Source organism: Nerophis ophidion, linkage group LG14 (genome assembly GCF_033978795.1).
Source record: "Nerophis ophidion isolate RoL-2023_Sa linkage group LG14, RoL_Noph_v1.0, whole genome shotgun sequence".
NCBI lineage: Eukaryota > Metazoa > Chordata > Actinopteri > Syngnathiformes > Syngnathidae > Nerophis > Nerophis ophidion.
The window spans coordinates 29,888,793-29,903,257 of record NC_084624.1 but is presented as its reverse complement, the minus strand read 5'-3'; the positions used below and the strand labels follow the sequence as shown (position 1 = coordinate 29,903,257).

Below are 14,465 nucleotides of genomic sequence, written 5' to 3'. Positions count from 1 at the left end.
CTTCTATATGACGCAAGCACTCTGCTGCATTTCTAAAGATCAACGACAAAACCACTAGTCAAAGATCTTCTGTATGACACAAGCGCTCTGCGGCTTTTTTAAAGACCAACGACAAAAACAATAGTTAAAGATCTTCTGTATGACACAAGCACTCTGCTGATTTTTTTAAAGACCGACAACAAAAACACTAGTCAAAATATTCTGTATGACACAAGCACTCTGCTGATTTTTTAAAGGGGAACATTATCACCAGACCTATGCAAGCGTCAATATATACCTCGATGTTGCAGAAAAAAGACCATGTATTTTTTTAACCGATTTCCGAACTCTAAATGGGTGAATTTTGGCAGATTAAACGCCTTTCTGTTTATCGGTCTTTTAACGATGATGTCAGAACGTGACGTCACCGAGGTAACACACCCGCCATATTCATTTTCACATTACAAACACCGGGTCTCAGCTCTGTTATTTTCCGTTTTTTTGACTATTTTTTGGAACCTTGGAGACATCATGCCTCGTCGGTGTGTTGTCGGAGGGTGTAACAACACTTAACAGGTAGGGATTCAAGTTGCACCACTGGCAAGAAATCTGCCGCCAGACCCCCATTGAATGTACCAAAGTGTCTTCACATTTGACCAGCGATGCTAAGACAGACAGGGCACAGAGATGTATGGATAACCTGCAGATGCATTTGCAACGATTAAGTCAACGAAATCACAAAGGTGAGCTTTGTTGATGTTGTTGACGTGTGCTAATCAGACATATTTGGTCACGGCATGACTGCCAGCTAATCGATGCTACGCTAATCGATGCTAACATGCTATTTACGCTAGCTGTATGTACATTTGAAACTAGATACCCACATTTAATGCGAAACAAACACTTACCAATCGACGGATTTAAGTTGCTCCAGTGTCACAAGATGCGAAAGTCCTGATCGTTTGGTCTGCACATTTTACCGGCGATGCTAATAAGGCAGCCATGCTATGGGCCACTTCATTAGGTACACCCACGCTATGGCCGAATAGCGTCAATAGCTATTCGCTCAATAGCTTCAGTTTCTTCTTCAATTTTGTTTTTGCTATCTGCCTCCATACTCCGACCATCTGTTTCAATACATGCGTAATCTGTTGAATCGCTTAAGCCGCTGAAATCCGAGTCTGAATCCGAGCTAATGTCGCTATATCTTGCTGCGGTATCCGCCATGTTGTTTGTATTGGCAGCACTGTATGATGTCACAGGGAAATGGATAGTGGTTTTGAAGATAGCGAAAATAAGGCACTTTAAAGCTTTATTTAGGGATATTCCGGGACCGGTAAAATTTTGAAAAAAACTTCAAAAAATACAACAAGTCATTGGGAACTGATTTTTATTGTTTTTAACCCTTTTGAAATTGTGATAATGTTCCCCTTTAAAGACCGACGACAAAAACATTAGTCCAAATATCTTCTGTAAGACACAAGCGCTCTGATGTTTTTTGAAAGACCAACAACAAAAACACTAGTCAAAAATCTTCTGTATGACACAAGTGCTCTGCTGTTTTTTAAAGACCAATAACAAAAACACTAGTCAAAAATCGTCTGTATGACACAAGCACTCTGCTGCTTTTTTAAAGACCGACGACAAAAACACTATTCAAATATCTTCTGTATGACGCAAGCACTCTGCTGCTTTTCTAAAGACCAACGACAAAAACACTAGTCAAAGATCTTTTGTATGACACAAGCACTCTGCTGCTTGTTTAAAGACCAACGACAAAAACAATAGTCAAAGATCTTATGTATGACACAAGCGCTCTGATGTCTTTTTAAAGACCAACAACAAAAACATGAGTCCAAAGATCTTCTGTATGACACAAGCGCTCTGCTGCTTTTTTAAAGACCAACGACAAAAATAATAGTCAAAGATCTTCTGTATGACACAAACGCTCTGCTGTGTTTTAAAGACCTACTACAAAAACACTAGTCGTAGATCCTCTATATTACAGGAACACCTTTCACTTTTTAAAGGCTTACTGCAAAAACACTAGTCAAAGATGCTCTTTATGACTGGAGCACGTGGCTGTTTTTTAGGACCTACCACAAAAACGCTAGTCAAAGATCTTCTATATTATAGGAGCACTCTGCTGTTTTTAAGGACCAACTGCAAAAATACTAGTCAAATATCCTTAATGTAGCATTTTGTTGTTTTTGAGGACTGACTACTCAGACGCTAATCAAAGATCTTCTGTATGACAGGAGCGCTCTTCTCAATTTTAAAGTGCTACTGCAAAAACAAAGGTTAAAGATCTTTTGTATGACAGGAGAACATCCCTGTCTTTGAGAAACTAGTGCAAACATACTAGTCAAAGATGTTCCGTATGACAAGAGCCCTCTGCTGTTTTTAAAGAGCCTTTGCAAAAATGCTATTCCGAGATCTTTTATATCGCCCAAGCGCTATAAAAGATATCCTGTAAAAATATCCATCAAAGATCTTCTATATTACAGGAGCACTCTGCTGTTTTTAAGGACCTACTGCAAAAACACTATTCACAGATGCTCTATACTATAGAAGATCACTCTTGGAGTAAATCTTTTTTCAGTGATGTACCCCCTGTGAACATTTTTTAAATTCAAGTACCCCCTAATCAGAGCAAAGCATTTTTGGTTGAAAAAAGAGCGAAAGAAGTCAAATACAGCACTATATCATAAGTTTCTGATTTATTAAATTGTATAACAGTGTAAAATATTGCTAATTTGTAGTGGTCTTTCTTAAACTATTTGGAAAAAAAGATATAAAAATAACTAAAAACTTGTTTGAAAATAAACAAGTGATTCATTTATAAATAAATATTTCTACACATAGAAGTAATCATCAACTTAAAGTTCCCTCTTTGGGGATTGTAATAGAGATCCATCTGGATTCATCAACTTCATTCTAAACATTTCTTCACAAAAAAAGAAATCTTTAACATCACTATTTATGGAACATGTCCACAAAAAAATCCAGCTGTCAACACTGAATATTGCATCGTTGCATTTCTTTTTACAGTTTATGAACTTACATTCATATTTTGTTGAAGTATTGTTCAATAAATATATTTATAAAGGATTTTTGAATTGTTGCTATTTTTAGAATATCTTTTAAAAAATCTCATGTACCCCTTGGCATACCTTCAAGTACCCCAGGGGTATGCGTACCCCCATTTGAGAACCACTGCTCTATATGACTGGAGCACACTCAGCTGTTTTCAAGGACCTACCACAAAAAAACACTAGTCAAGGATCCTCTATATTACAGGAACACTTGACTGTTTTTGAGGACCATCTAAAAATGCTATTCAGAGATCCTCTATATTACAGGAGCACGCTGCTGTTTTTGAGGACCTACTGCAAAAATACTCGTCAAAGATCCTTAACGTTACGGGAGCATTCTGTTGTTTTTGAGAACTGACTACAAAAATACTAGTCAAAGATCCTCAATGTCAGAGGAGCATTCGGTTGTTTTGAGGACCAACTGCAAAAATACTTGTCAAAGACCCTTAAAGGCCTACTGAAATGAGATTTTCTTATTTAAACGGGGATAGCATGTCCATTTTATGTGTCATACTTGATCATTTCGAGATATTTTTGCTGAAAGGATTTAGTAGAGAACATCCACGATAAAGTTCGCAACTTTCGGTGCTAAGAGAAAAGCCCTGCCTCTACCGGAAGTCGCAGACGATGACGTCACATGTTGATGGTTCCTCACATATTCACATTGATTTTAATGGGAGCCTCCAACAAAAAGTGCTATTCGGACCGAGAAAACGACAATTTCCCCATTAATTTGAGCGAGGATGAAAGATTCGCGTTTGAGGATATTGATAGAAAAAAAAAATAAGTAAAAAAAAAATGTGATGGCATTGGGACGGATTCCAATGTTTTTAGAGACATTTACTAGGATAATTCTGGGAAATCCCTTATATTTCTATTGTGTTGCTGGTGTTTTAGTGAGTTTATATAGTACCTGATAGTCGGAGGTGTACGTTCACGGGTGTCTTGACGCCAATGTCTCAAGGGAGTTGACGGCAGCTTCATGGACAGCACAAGCTCAGCTTTTCTCCGGTTAGAAGCGACTTTTTACCACAATTTTCTCACCGAAACCTGCTGGTTGACATTCCGTCGTGATCCATGGTAAAGTTTCACCTCCAGGAATTTTAAACAAAGAATCACAGTGTGTTTGTGTGGCTAAAGGCTAAAGCTTCCCAACTCCATCTTTCTACTTTGACTTCTCCAATATTAATTGAACAAATTGCAAAAGATTCAGCAACACAGATGTCCAAAATACTGTGTAATTATTAAAGCAGACGACTTTTAGCTGTGTGTGTGCGCAGCCTCATATTTCCTTAAAACCTGTGACGTCTTGCGTACACGTCATCATTACACGACGTTTTCAAGACGAAACTCCCAGGAAATTTAAAATTGTAATTTAGTAAACTAAAAAGGCCGTAATGGCATGTGTTGCAATGTTAATATATCATCATTGATATACAAACTATCAGCCTGCGTGGTGGGTAGTAGTGGGTTTCAATAGGCCTTTAATGTTACGGGAGAATTCTGTTGTTTTTGAGGACTGACGACAAAAATACAAGTAGAAGATCCTCAATGTTACGGGAACATTCTAAAAGATTGTCTATATTATGAAGAAGAAAAAAAACTACTGCAAAACAGCTAGTCAAAGATCCTCAGTCGGACGAATCCCAGTTTTAAATGGACTTATTTCTGACTACAGACATAATTGAGACTAAGTGTTGTACTTCTTACTTTAAATAGCACTGCAGATAGGGTCCCTTTTCCAGGTCTCCTTACTGGGCCGGGCCGGGCCGGGCTGGATATGGCGGTGCAGGCGAGACCGGAGGCGGTGTGTTAACATGTATATCCATAGCGACAGGCAGCGCGGGCTTGAACAGAATCAATACGACAGTCGGCGGGGCAGAGGGAGCGAGGCTTTGGGCTAACAGTCCAAGCACATTGGGCCGATCATTCATCTACACAAACACAAACACTGACAAGGCTGCAACAAGCCCTCGCCCTGCAATAACAACATGCATGCATGGAGATCACGGCTCTGTGCAACAGGAGTCCACACGCACACACACACACACACACATTATTATTCACAAATCAGACCAATATAGGTCGACATTTTTAGATCAAAATATGTTCAACCTCAAGCTAGCCGGCTGTGGTTGTAGCAACGTATTGACAAGTGGATGAAAAGCTCCGGTGCTACAAAAAAAAGCGTGTGATTGGTCCTAAAAAAGATATACAACCTTTTTTTGGGGGGGGGGGAAGCCTGAAGGTAGTTTTAAAATCCAAACAAGGATGTTAGTTGGAGATGACATATCATGTCCGTGTTCGTTTGAGGCGCAAAGAAAACATGCACTGCTGCAGTAAATGTATTTATTTAAAAAAGAATAGTACAATATGTCCCTGTGAAAAGTAAGATGCATTTAAATCATCTCCCCCTAATTTTCATGGTTTTTATTACAATTCTTTCAGGCTCATAAAATTTGTTCCAATTTTGTCTTCAAGTAGTTTTATCCATCCATTTCCTACCGCTTGTCACATCCATAAAAAACATGTTTTCCATTATTCATAAACAACCTTTAAGTGATAATATATATTTTTAAACGTTATTTACTAAGAAACAAAAACTATTTTTGAAAAAACACTTCCATCTTATCCAGAGCTTCAGATGCAATTGTTTTGAATATAGTATTGTTTTTGTTTTTTTTATTTCCATTTTGTCATTTTATTATAATAATCGGAAAAAATATATTAATTGATTACTCGCTGAATAAAAATGGAAAAAGAAAGCTTTGCACATGCATTTTTTAGAAAATGTAAAGAAAAAACAATACAATTGAAATGTCTTTATTTTATTGTACTTATTATTATTTATTATTTAATTGCAAATAGTTTATCAATTATTGATTTCTAATTAATTTGATTATGTATTTAATTTTAAATTATTGTATAATTTCCAACATTTTGTCAAAAAATACTTGCAAAGATTCCAGCCAATCATTCCAGTTTTGTCTGTGTCCCATTATGTGTCTTATCAATTGTGGCATTTATTATTTATTGTATTATGCATTATTACTATTACCATGCAATTGTTTTGTAATTTACAAAATACTAAATTACATCAAATGTCTTTTTTATATTGTACTTATATTTCTATTTTTGGCAATTATCTGTTTACGAATTGTTTATCGATTATTGCAGTCTAATTGGTGTTATTATGTATTTAATTATTAATTATTGTATAATTTACAACATTTTGTCAAAAGGCCAAACAATCATTCCAGTCTTGCCTGTGTCCCATTATGTGTTTCATCATTGTTGTTATTAATTTTGGCATTTATTATTTATTTTATTATGTATTATTATTATCACCGTGTAATTGTTTTGTAATTTACAAAATACTAAATTACATAAATTAATTTACACACAAAAAGCTACAAAATACTGATCATGTTATTCAACATTGTAATGATTATTTAATTATTATTTTTAGAAATTATAATACAATTATTATATTTTGAATACAAGTATTTATATTATTTTAAACAAAACAAAAGCAAATTTCAGTTATTATTTTTCGAAATTATAATACAATTATTATATTATGAAAACATATATTTATATTGTTTTAAATAGAAAAATACATTTGAGCGAGGATGCTTTATTTAATTTTGTTTAAAAAGTAGTATTTGTCCTTGGATGATGACGAGGACGTTTTGTCCCCCGTCAGTGCATCACCTCGGCTTCTTATTCTTCCGCCATGACAATTTTCCTGGTGCAAATTGCTGGTGGGCGTCTCCTCTCCCAAGAAAGCTTGAAATGTTTTGTCCCTTTAGTCTTTTTTTTCCCTTCCCTCCTCCAGTGGCTTTGGAACGACATGACAGACGTTTTTACGCTAAATAACAGGCTTTGGGAAATAAGCGGCTACCGAAAAGTACGTTCTGGCTTAATAGCGTTGAAATTGCAATTTATGTCCCTAATGGTCTCTAGGCAACCTAACAGACGATAATGTATTATTATATCCGGAAGTATATGAATGGGGTTCCTTTTGCTGCTTTTTATTATCAAATGATGTCTTGTGACAGTCATATTTTTAATAACGGACTTTTTTTTACTGTAATTTTGCAGCACTTTTGTATGCACACTTTTTTTGTATACATTTTATTTGATGTTTCATGGTTTTGTATACCGTAGTCATCAGGATAGTTTTTCATAAAATGATCACATTAATCCAATGATATGATATTTTTACAATCTTACACTATTAACCATAAAAAAAATTCCTTGATATTAAATATTTTGCTTAACTTTTTTTTTTTAAATTACAAGTTTTTTCTCCACAAGTCCAACTTTTTTATCGTAATATTATGACTTGACTCATACATTTGCGAAAAAAGTTTTTTATTTTACAACATTTTCCACATTATTTTGACATTTTTCCTCATAATATTGGGACTTTTTCCACATTGGTTTTTTTCATCATAAGATTTTGATTTTTTTTTTTCTTGTAATATTACAACTTTTTATGTAAAATTTGCACTTTAACCCCATAAATTGAAGTTGTTTGCTAAACAAATGTTTGTGTAATATTATGACATCAATGCTTTGACATTAAACAAGTTATTCTTGTATTATCCTCTTTTTTTGTTGTTTTCCATTTTTTACCACTTTACTCAACAATATGACTTTTTTTCCCTTCAATAAAATTCTTAACTTTTCTGTTAATATTCTAAAATGTTGTTAAATAATCCTGACATCTACTGTTTCCCTAACAAGATAACTTTCTGTTCATAAAATTTAATTTAAGTTTTTCCTGTAATAATTTTTTTCTCATAAATAGTATGTTTTTCTTGTTATGTTACAACTTTAGATCCATAAAAATACGTGTTTTACATTATGACTTGAAGTAGCAGTCGTGTGGAAAAACAAGTTGCCTCTATATTGGAGCTATATTTATCTGATGTATGACATAGAAAATCTCACAACGTTTACGACAAAATAGATATGATCAAAATTGTATCAATCTCATGGAGATTCCCAAGCCATTTTAAGAGATAGTGAGCTAGCCAGTCACGTGACGTAGAGGTAGGACCCCAGATCCTTTCCCCATCAACAACAATGCGGCAGTTTGCATCTATATATGTTGCATGACTGCCATCTTCAGTTCCATTTCATAATTAGATTAAAGTGCAGCATAAACTATGGCTAGCTCTCGGTTTTATATGCTAAAAATACTTTGTCTCTTTTATCGCTTATAATGTTTCTGATATCTGGTTAATATTCAGGTCACGGGATGTACATAGAGAATTGTTTGTGGGTTCTGGGTGGTTATTTAGAGAGTTATGTGGGCGAAATAGGGAGACTCCAAGCTGGCCTTTTATTTATTTATTTATTTACGACTTACATTGCGTAAAAGAACAAAAATATGTGTGTACATGTCTTACATAGGGATTGTGAATGATAGACAGCACATCTCTCTCTACACGTATTTCATTTTTTGTGGTATTTCCAGTATGACTGATCTAATAACATGGTTGGAGTGTTAGTACTGTGACGTCAATCTGCAGTAATAGCCGAAGGTATTCGTAGCGGAATATTCAAAATGGCTAACAGAATTTGTGGCATTTTGTTTAGAGCAGGGGTCCCCACATTTGGGCCACATTTGGTTAAAACAATTATATATATATACTGTGTATATATGTATATATATATATACACAGTATATATATATAGATAGAAATATATATATATAGATAGAAATATAAATCTTTCTGTGGAAGTTCGCATGTCCTCCCCGTGACTGCGTGGGTTCCCCACTCCGGCGTCCTCCCACCTGTTTTGTGTGTGCGTGTGTGCGTGTGTGTGTGTGTGTGTGTGTGTGTGTGTGTGTGTGTGTGTGTGTGTGTGTGTGTGTGTGTGTGTGTGTGTGTGTGTGTGTGTGTGTGTGTGTGTGTGTATTCATATATATATATACGTATATATAAACCGAGGGTAACAAGCGATAGAAAATTGATTAGAAAGGACAGATTTTTAAAACACAATAATATTTAAAAAAATATGTATGTGTATATATATATATATATATATATATATATATATATATATATATATATATATATATATATATATATATACATATACATATATTTATTCATTTATTTTTTTACCTTTGGACTTCCCGCAGGCCATTTCCGGTATTTTCCCATACTTTGCAGGTTGTACGTACAATCGGATACGGTTTGATGGATGCAAATAAACACAATCAAGCAGAAAATGTCAACTTGTTTTTATGCTCTACTTTAAATATCCCAATTTCTCTTGTACTATAACAGGGGGCGGCAACCTTTACCAATCAAAGAGACATTTTGACCCTTTTCACAAAACAAAGAAAATAATGGGAGCCACAAGACTCTTGACATTTACAATGAAATAACACTGTATACAGAGTTGTTGTTTTTATTTGTGCTATGTATAAACCAGGGGTCTCAGATACGCGGCCCGCAATTAAATATGAAGATTAGATGTTAGTGCGGCAAGTGAGTTTTATATGAATGCCTCTTATTAGCATCACGCACACAATTCCTCACGATTTGTCCGGGGGACTCGCGGGTTACAGAGTGACTATTCCCTCGGAGGTCTGCTGAGTTAAACCCAATCAATACAAATAAGGGCGTGCTACGATGGCACTGTCTTTAGTGCCCTCCATAACTTTTACAAACAGCTTACCAGTCACTTGTTGTTTGTGGTTTCAACAGACGCACACATGCGACTGCAAGGCATTCTTGTTCAAAAAACATACAGGTCACACTGAGGGTGCCAGTTTAAACAACTTTAACACTGTTACAAATATGCGCCACACTGTGAACCCACACCAAACAAGAATGACAAACAGATTTCGGGAAAACATCCGCACTGTAACACAACATAAACACAACATAACAAATACCCAGAATCCCATGCAACCCTTACTCATCCAGGCTATATTATACACCCCTGCTACCACCACCCCCCACCCCCCAACCCCTCCACCCCGCCCCTTCCTGCGTCGGTTAAGGTGGGCGGGGTTGGGGTGCTGGGGGGGGGGGGGTGGTAGCAGGGGTGTATAATATAGCCTGGAAGAGTAAGGGTTGCATGGGATTCTGGGTATTTGTTATGTTGTGTTACAGTGCAGATGTTTTCCCGAAATGTATTTGTCATTCTTGTTTGGTGTGGGTTCACAGTGTGGCGCATATTTGTAAGAGTGTTAAAGTTGTTTATATCACAACCCTCAGTGTAACCTGCATGGCTGTTGAAAAACTATGCCTTGCAATTGCCCGAGTATCATTAAAGAGGTCTCACGCAATACGTGACTGGCCGGCACGCACATAGTGTTGTGTAACAGCGGGCACAACTACATGTATTAGAAGAAGGTATGGGTATTGTCATCGTGGCCTGTTCTCAATGTTGCTGTCTGTGTGAAAATCGCAGTATGCAAACCTCAGACAATTTAAGGGAAAAGCACTGAGGTCAGAAATCTCCCGGTGAATTCGGGAAGGTCGGCAAGTTTACAGCTGAGCCACACCAGAGTGATCAAATAGCCGCATGCGGCTCTGGAGCCGCGGGTTGCCGACCCCTGTACTATAACAACGATTCTGGTGGGGGAAAAAATTGGTCACCGCCAGCCACTAGAGGGCAGCGTCATCCTTTAGCGCAGTGGTTCTCAACCTTTTTTCAGTGATGTACCCCCTGTGAACATTTTTTGAATTCAAGTTCCCCCTAATCAAAGCAAAGCATTTTTGGTTGAAAAAAAGATATAAAAAAGTAAAATACAGCACTATGTCATCAGTTTCTGATTTATTAAATTGTATAACAGTGCAAAATATTGCTCATTTGTAGTGGTCTTTCTTGAACTATTTGGAAAAAAAGATATAAAAATAACTAAAAACTTGTTGAAAAATAAACATCCATCCATCCATCCATCTTCTTCCGCTTATCCGAGGTCGGGTCGCGGGGGCAACAGCCTAAGCAGGGAAGCCCAGACTTCCCTCTCCCCAGCCACTTCGTCCAGCTCTTCCCGAGGGATCCCGAGGCGTTCCCAGGCCAGCCGGGAGACATAGTCTTCCCAACGTGTCCTGGGTCTTCCCCGTGGCCTCCTACCGGTTGGACGTGCCCTAAACACCTCCCTAGGGAGGCGTTCGGGTGGCATCCTGACCAGATGCCCGAACCACCTCATCTGGCTTCTCTCGATGTGAAGGAGCAGCGGCTTTACTTTGAGTTCCTCCCGGATGGCAGAGCTTCTCACCCTATCTCTAAGGGAGAACCCCGCCACACGGCGGAGGAAACTAATTTCGGCCGCTTGTACCCGTGATCTTATCCTTTCGGTCATGACCCAAAGCTCATGACCATAGGTGAGGATGGGAACGTAGATCGACCGGTAAATTGAGAGCTTTGCCTTCCGGCTCAGCTCCTTCTTCACCACAACGGATCGGTACGTCCGCATTACTGAAGACGCCGCACCGATCCGCCTGTCGATCTCACGATCCACTCTTCCCCCACTCGTGAACAAGACTCCTAGGTACTTGAACTCCTCCACTTGGGGCAGGGTCTCCTCCCCAACCCGGAGATGGCACTCCACCCTTTTCCGGGCGAGAACCATGGACTCGGACTTGGAGGTGCTGATTCTCATTCCGGTCACTTCACACTCGGCTGCGAACCGATCCAGTGAGAGCTGAAGATCCCGGTCAGATGAAGCCATCAGGACCACATCATCTGCAAAAAATAGAGACCTAATCCAGCGGTCACCAAACCGGAACCCCTCAACGATTCAATTATAAATAAATATTTCTACACATAGAAGTAATCATCAACTTAAAGTGCCCTCTTTGGGGATTGTAATAGAGATCCATCTGGATTCATGAACTTAATTCTAAACATTTCTTCACAAAAAAAGAAATCTTCAACATCAATATTTATGGAACATGTCCACAAAAAATCCAGCTGTCAACACTGAATATTGCATTGTTGCATTTCTTTTCACACTTTATGAACTTACATTCATATTTTATTGAAGTATTGACCAATAAATATATTTATAAAGGATTTTTAAATTGTTGCATTTTTTATAATATTAAAAAAAAAATTCACGTACCCCTCGGCATACCTTCCAGGACCCCCATTTGAGAACCACTGCTTTAGCGCGTTTATTGACCAGTGCAGTACGAAGCTGACATCTTTACTTTTGTATTTCCCAGACAAACGGCGGCTGGCAAGATGCTCCGACCCCTTCATCAGTGACATCACCCACGGAAGGACCCGGAAGCGTTCATTCGGACACCTCCAACTGAATACATCCATTCGTGCGCCGTCACCCTGTATGAAAAAGCAGAACAGACCTTCCCAGTATTAAAGCGAGGAGACGACTAAGAGGTACTGTGGAGGAAAAGGCGAATCGCTTGTAACCTTTGGACATTCGGGATACAAACAATGAAATTGGAAAGAATCAGCAGAGAGGTTTGTACAGAGTTCTATTCCGAGGGCTGGGCTTACTTATTATTATTATTATTATTATGATGATCACTTGTTTCCACTTCCAGTGACAAAATGTTCCAGTAAATAAATCAAAGTTTTATTGGTCATTCTACCTCTCAGCCACTCAAAAGTAGAACCACGCCAGCGGCCGGGATTTGTTTTGTAAAAAAAAAGAGGCACATCTTCTTACTTATTCTACAGTTTCTTGTCTCTCACCTATTCTATCCTATGGTACGCCATTTTAGACTAATATTGCTCAGTTGTTTACATTGTGTGCTTGATAAGAAAAGAAAAAAAATGTCCATCCTCCCCTGTGTCTCCGGCGTCTTTAAACCCAGTTGTGTCGGGGCATTTTGACCTCTAAGGTAACCCCTGTGAAGTATGTTATCTGTAAAACAATAAAGAAGTTCTTGTCATCACATCCTGAGACAAGCTTGACGTCATTCATAGGTGGAGGACCGCCTCCGTCCTACTTCCTGTCCATGGGATTACCCACTTGGCATTCAGTCAATCAAACGTCTACAAAAATCAATGCGAATGAAGGAGTGCACAGAAAAGCCATCTAGAACTAGGATTACCAGAACAAGGTCTCGAAGGCAGAGCTGAGCAAATATTTTGACTCGGGGGCCACATTGAGAGATAAAAAATGTGTATAAATTATGTGTACACATTTAGCTGTACAAATCTGCTGTACAGTATGTGTGTTGGGGTCTTTTTTTCAGGAAAATAACAAAAGTCACAATGTCCGACAGGATTCTAAAAAGAAACCACCTCAAAATAACGGAATGGAATTTTACAGTTTTTTACTGAATGGGACACCCAAAATGTACATGAAAATAAAGGAAGTGGAATTTACCATATTAACTATGAACAATAAAACACTGAATATTAACAACATATGAACATCACTCCTTTTTTACTTCTCAGTTGTGTATCTTTTACAATCAAGAAAAACACAACAAAAATGTAACAAACAGCAAAGTAAGTATAGAGAGCTGCTGTGAAGTAGGTCAGTGGTCCCCAACATTTTTGTAGCTGCGGACCGGTCAACGCTTGATAACTTGTCCCGAGGCGGGGGGTGGGGTTCTTTTAATTTTATTTTTTTTTCTTTGTCATGAAAAATTTATTTTTTGGGGGGCTTGTGCACTAATTGTAAGTGTATCTTTTGTTTTTTATGTTGTTTTAATTTAAAAAATTATAATAATAATTAATTTAAAAAAAAATGTAAATTAATAAAAAATTAAGTGAAATAAGTGCTCTCTGCGAAATAAGTGCCCAAGCGTGTCGGGGCATATATTTAGTGCCTTAGGAGCGAAATATATGCCCACCCTATTGTGTACAGTGTGTATGGGACAGCTTGCCAAATAATTGCCCTTGTGGATTTGCTGATATTGGTAGCTAAAAGAAAAACCGTATCATACCAAAGTTACTGTGATATATATTGTCTTAGGCTATTATATATGGAGAAACGGCAGGATGAAACAAATAAGATTAGTAGTTTTAATTTTGGTGAGTTAAGCTTTTAAAAATAGTGGACAGTCTCTCTCTCGCTACACACACGTTGGTTTTTCAATGATGCCGCCCTGCCAAAAAACTGCCCGGCGCACCTGTGGACTACGCAGGTGCGCGCATGCGCACACACCCCCTGAGCACTTATTTCGGCTGGGCACAAATTTGGCTTGACACCAGTACCAATCGAGCCGCGGCCCGGTGGTTGGGGACCACTGACGTAGATGACCGTAATAACTCCTATAACACTCAAAAGCGTAGATTTCGACCATTGAAATACTTTCTATAGTTCAAGCCTTGCGGTCATTTAAAAACAGCACTGCACATCATAATGGCGGCCACAATTTAGATGTTAAAGGTCTAAAAAAAATTATGCAGAACGTCCGGCGGGCTGGATTG

The 14,465-nt window shown here is 37.8% G+C and overlaps 1 protein-coding gene across 2 annotated transcripts in view; it reads left to right on the top strand.

The window, feature by feature from the left end:
• LOC133568430 (pre-B-cell leukemia transcription factor 1) overlaps positions 1–13,454 on the top strand; it is a 177,218-nt gene extending 163,764 nt beyond the window's left edge. For both annotated transcript variants that reach the window (XM_061920348.1, XM_061920347.1), the window contains one exon: positions 12,281–13,454. Coding sequence is in view for 1 of the 2 variants with exons in the window: in XM_061920347.1 (XP_061776331.1) it covers positions 12,281–12,373 (93 nt within the window). In the remaining variant the exon portion in view is untranslated. The remainder of the gene's footprint in view (positions 1–12,280) is intronic.
• The last annotated feature ends 1,011 nt before the right edge of the window (positions 13,455–14,465 follow it).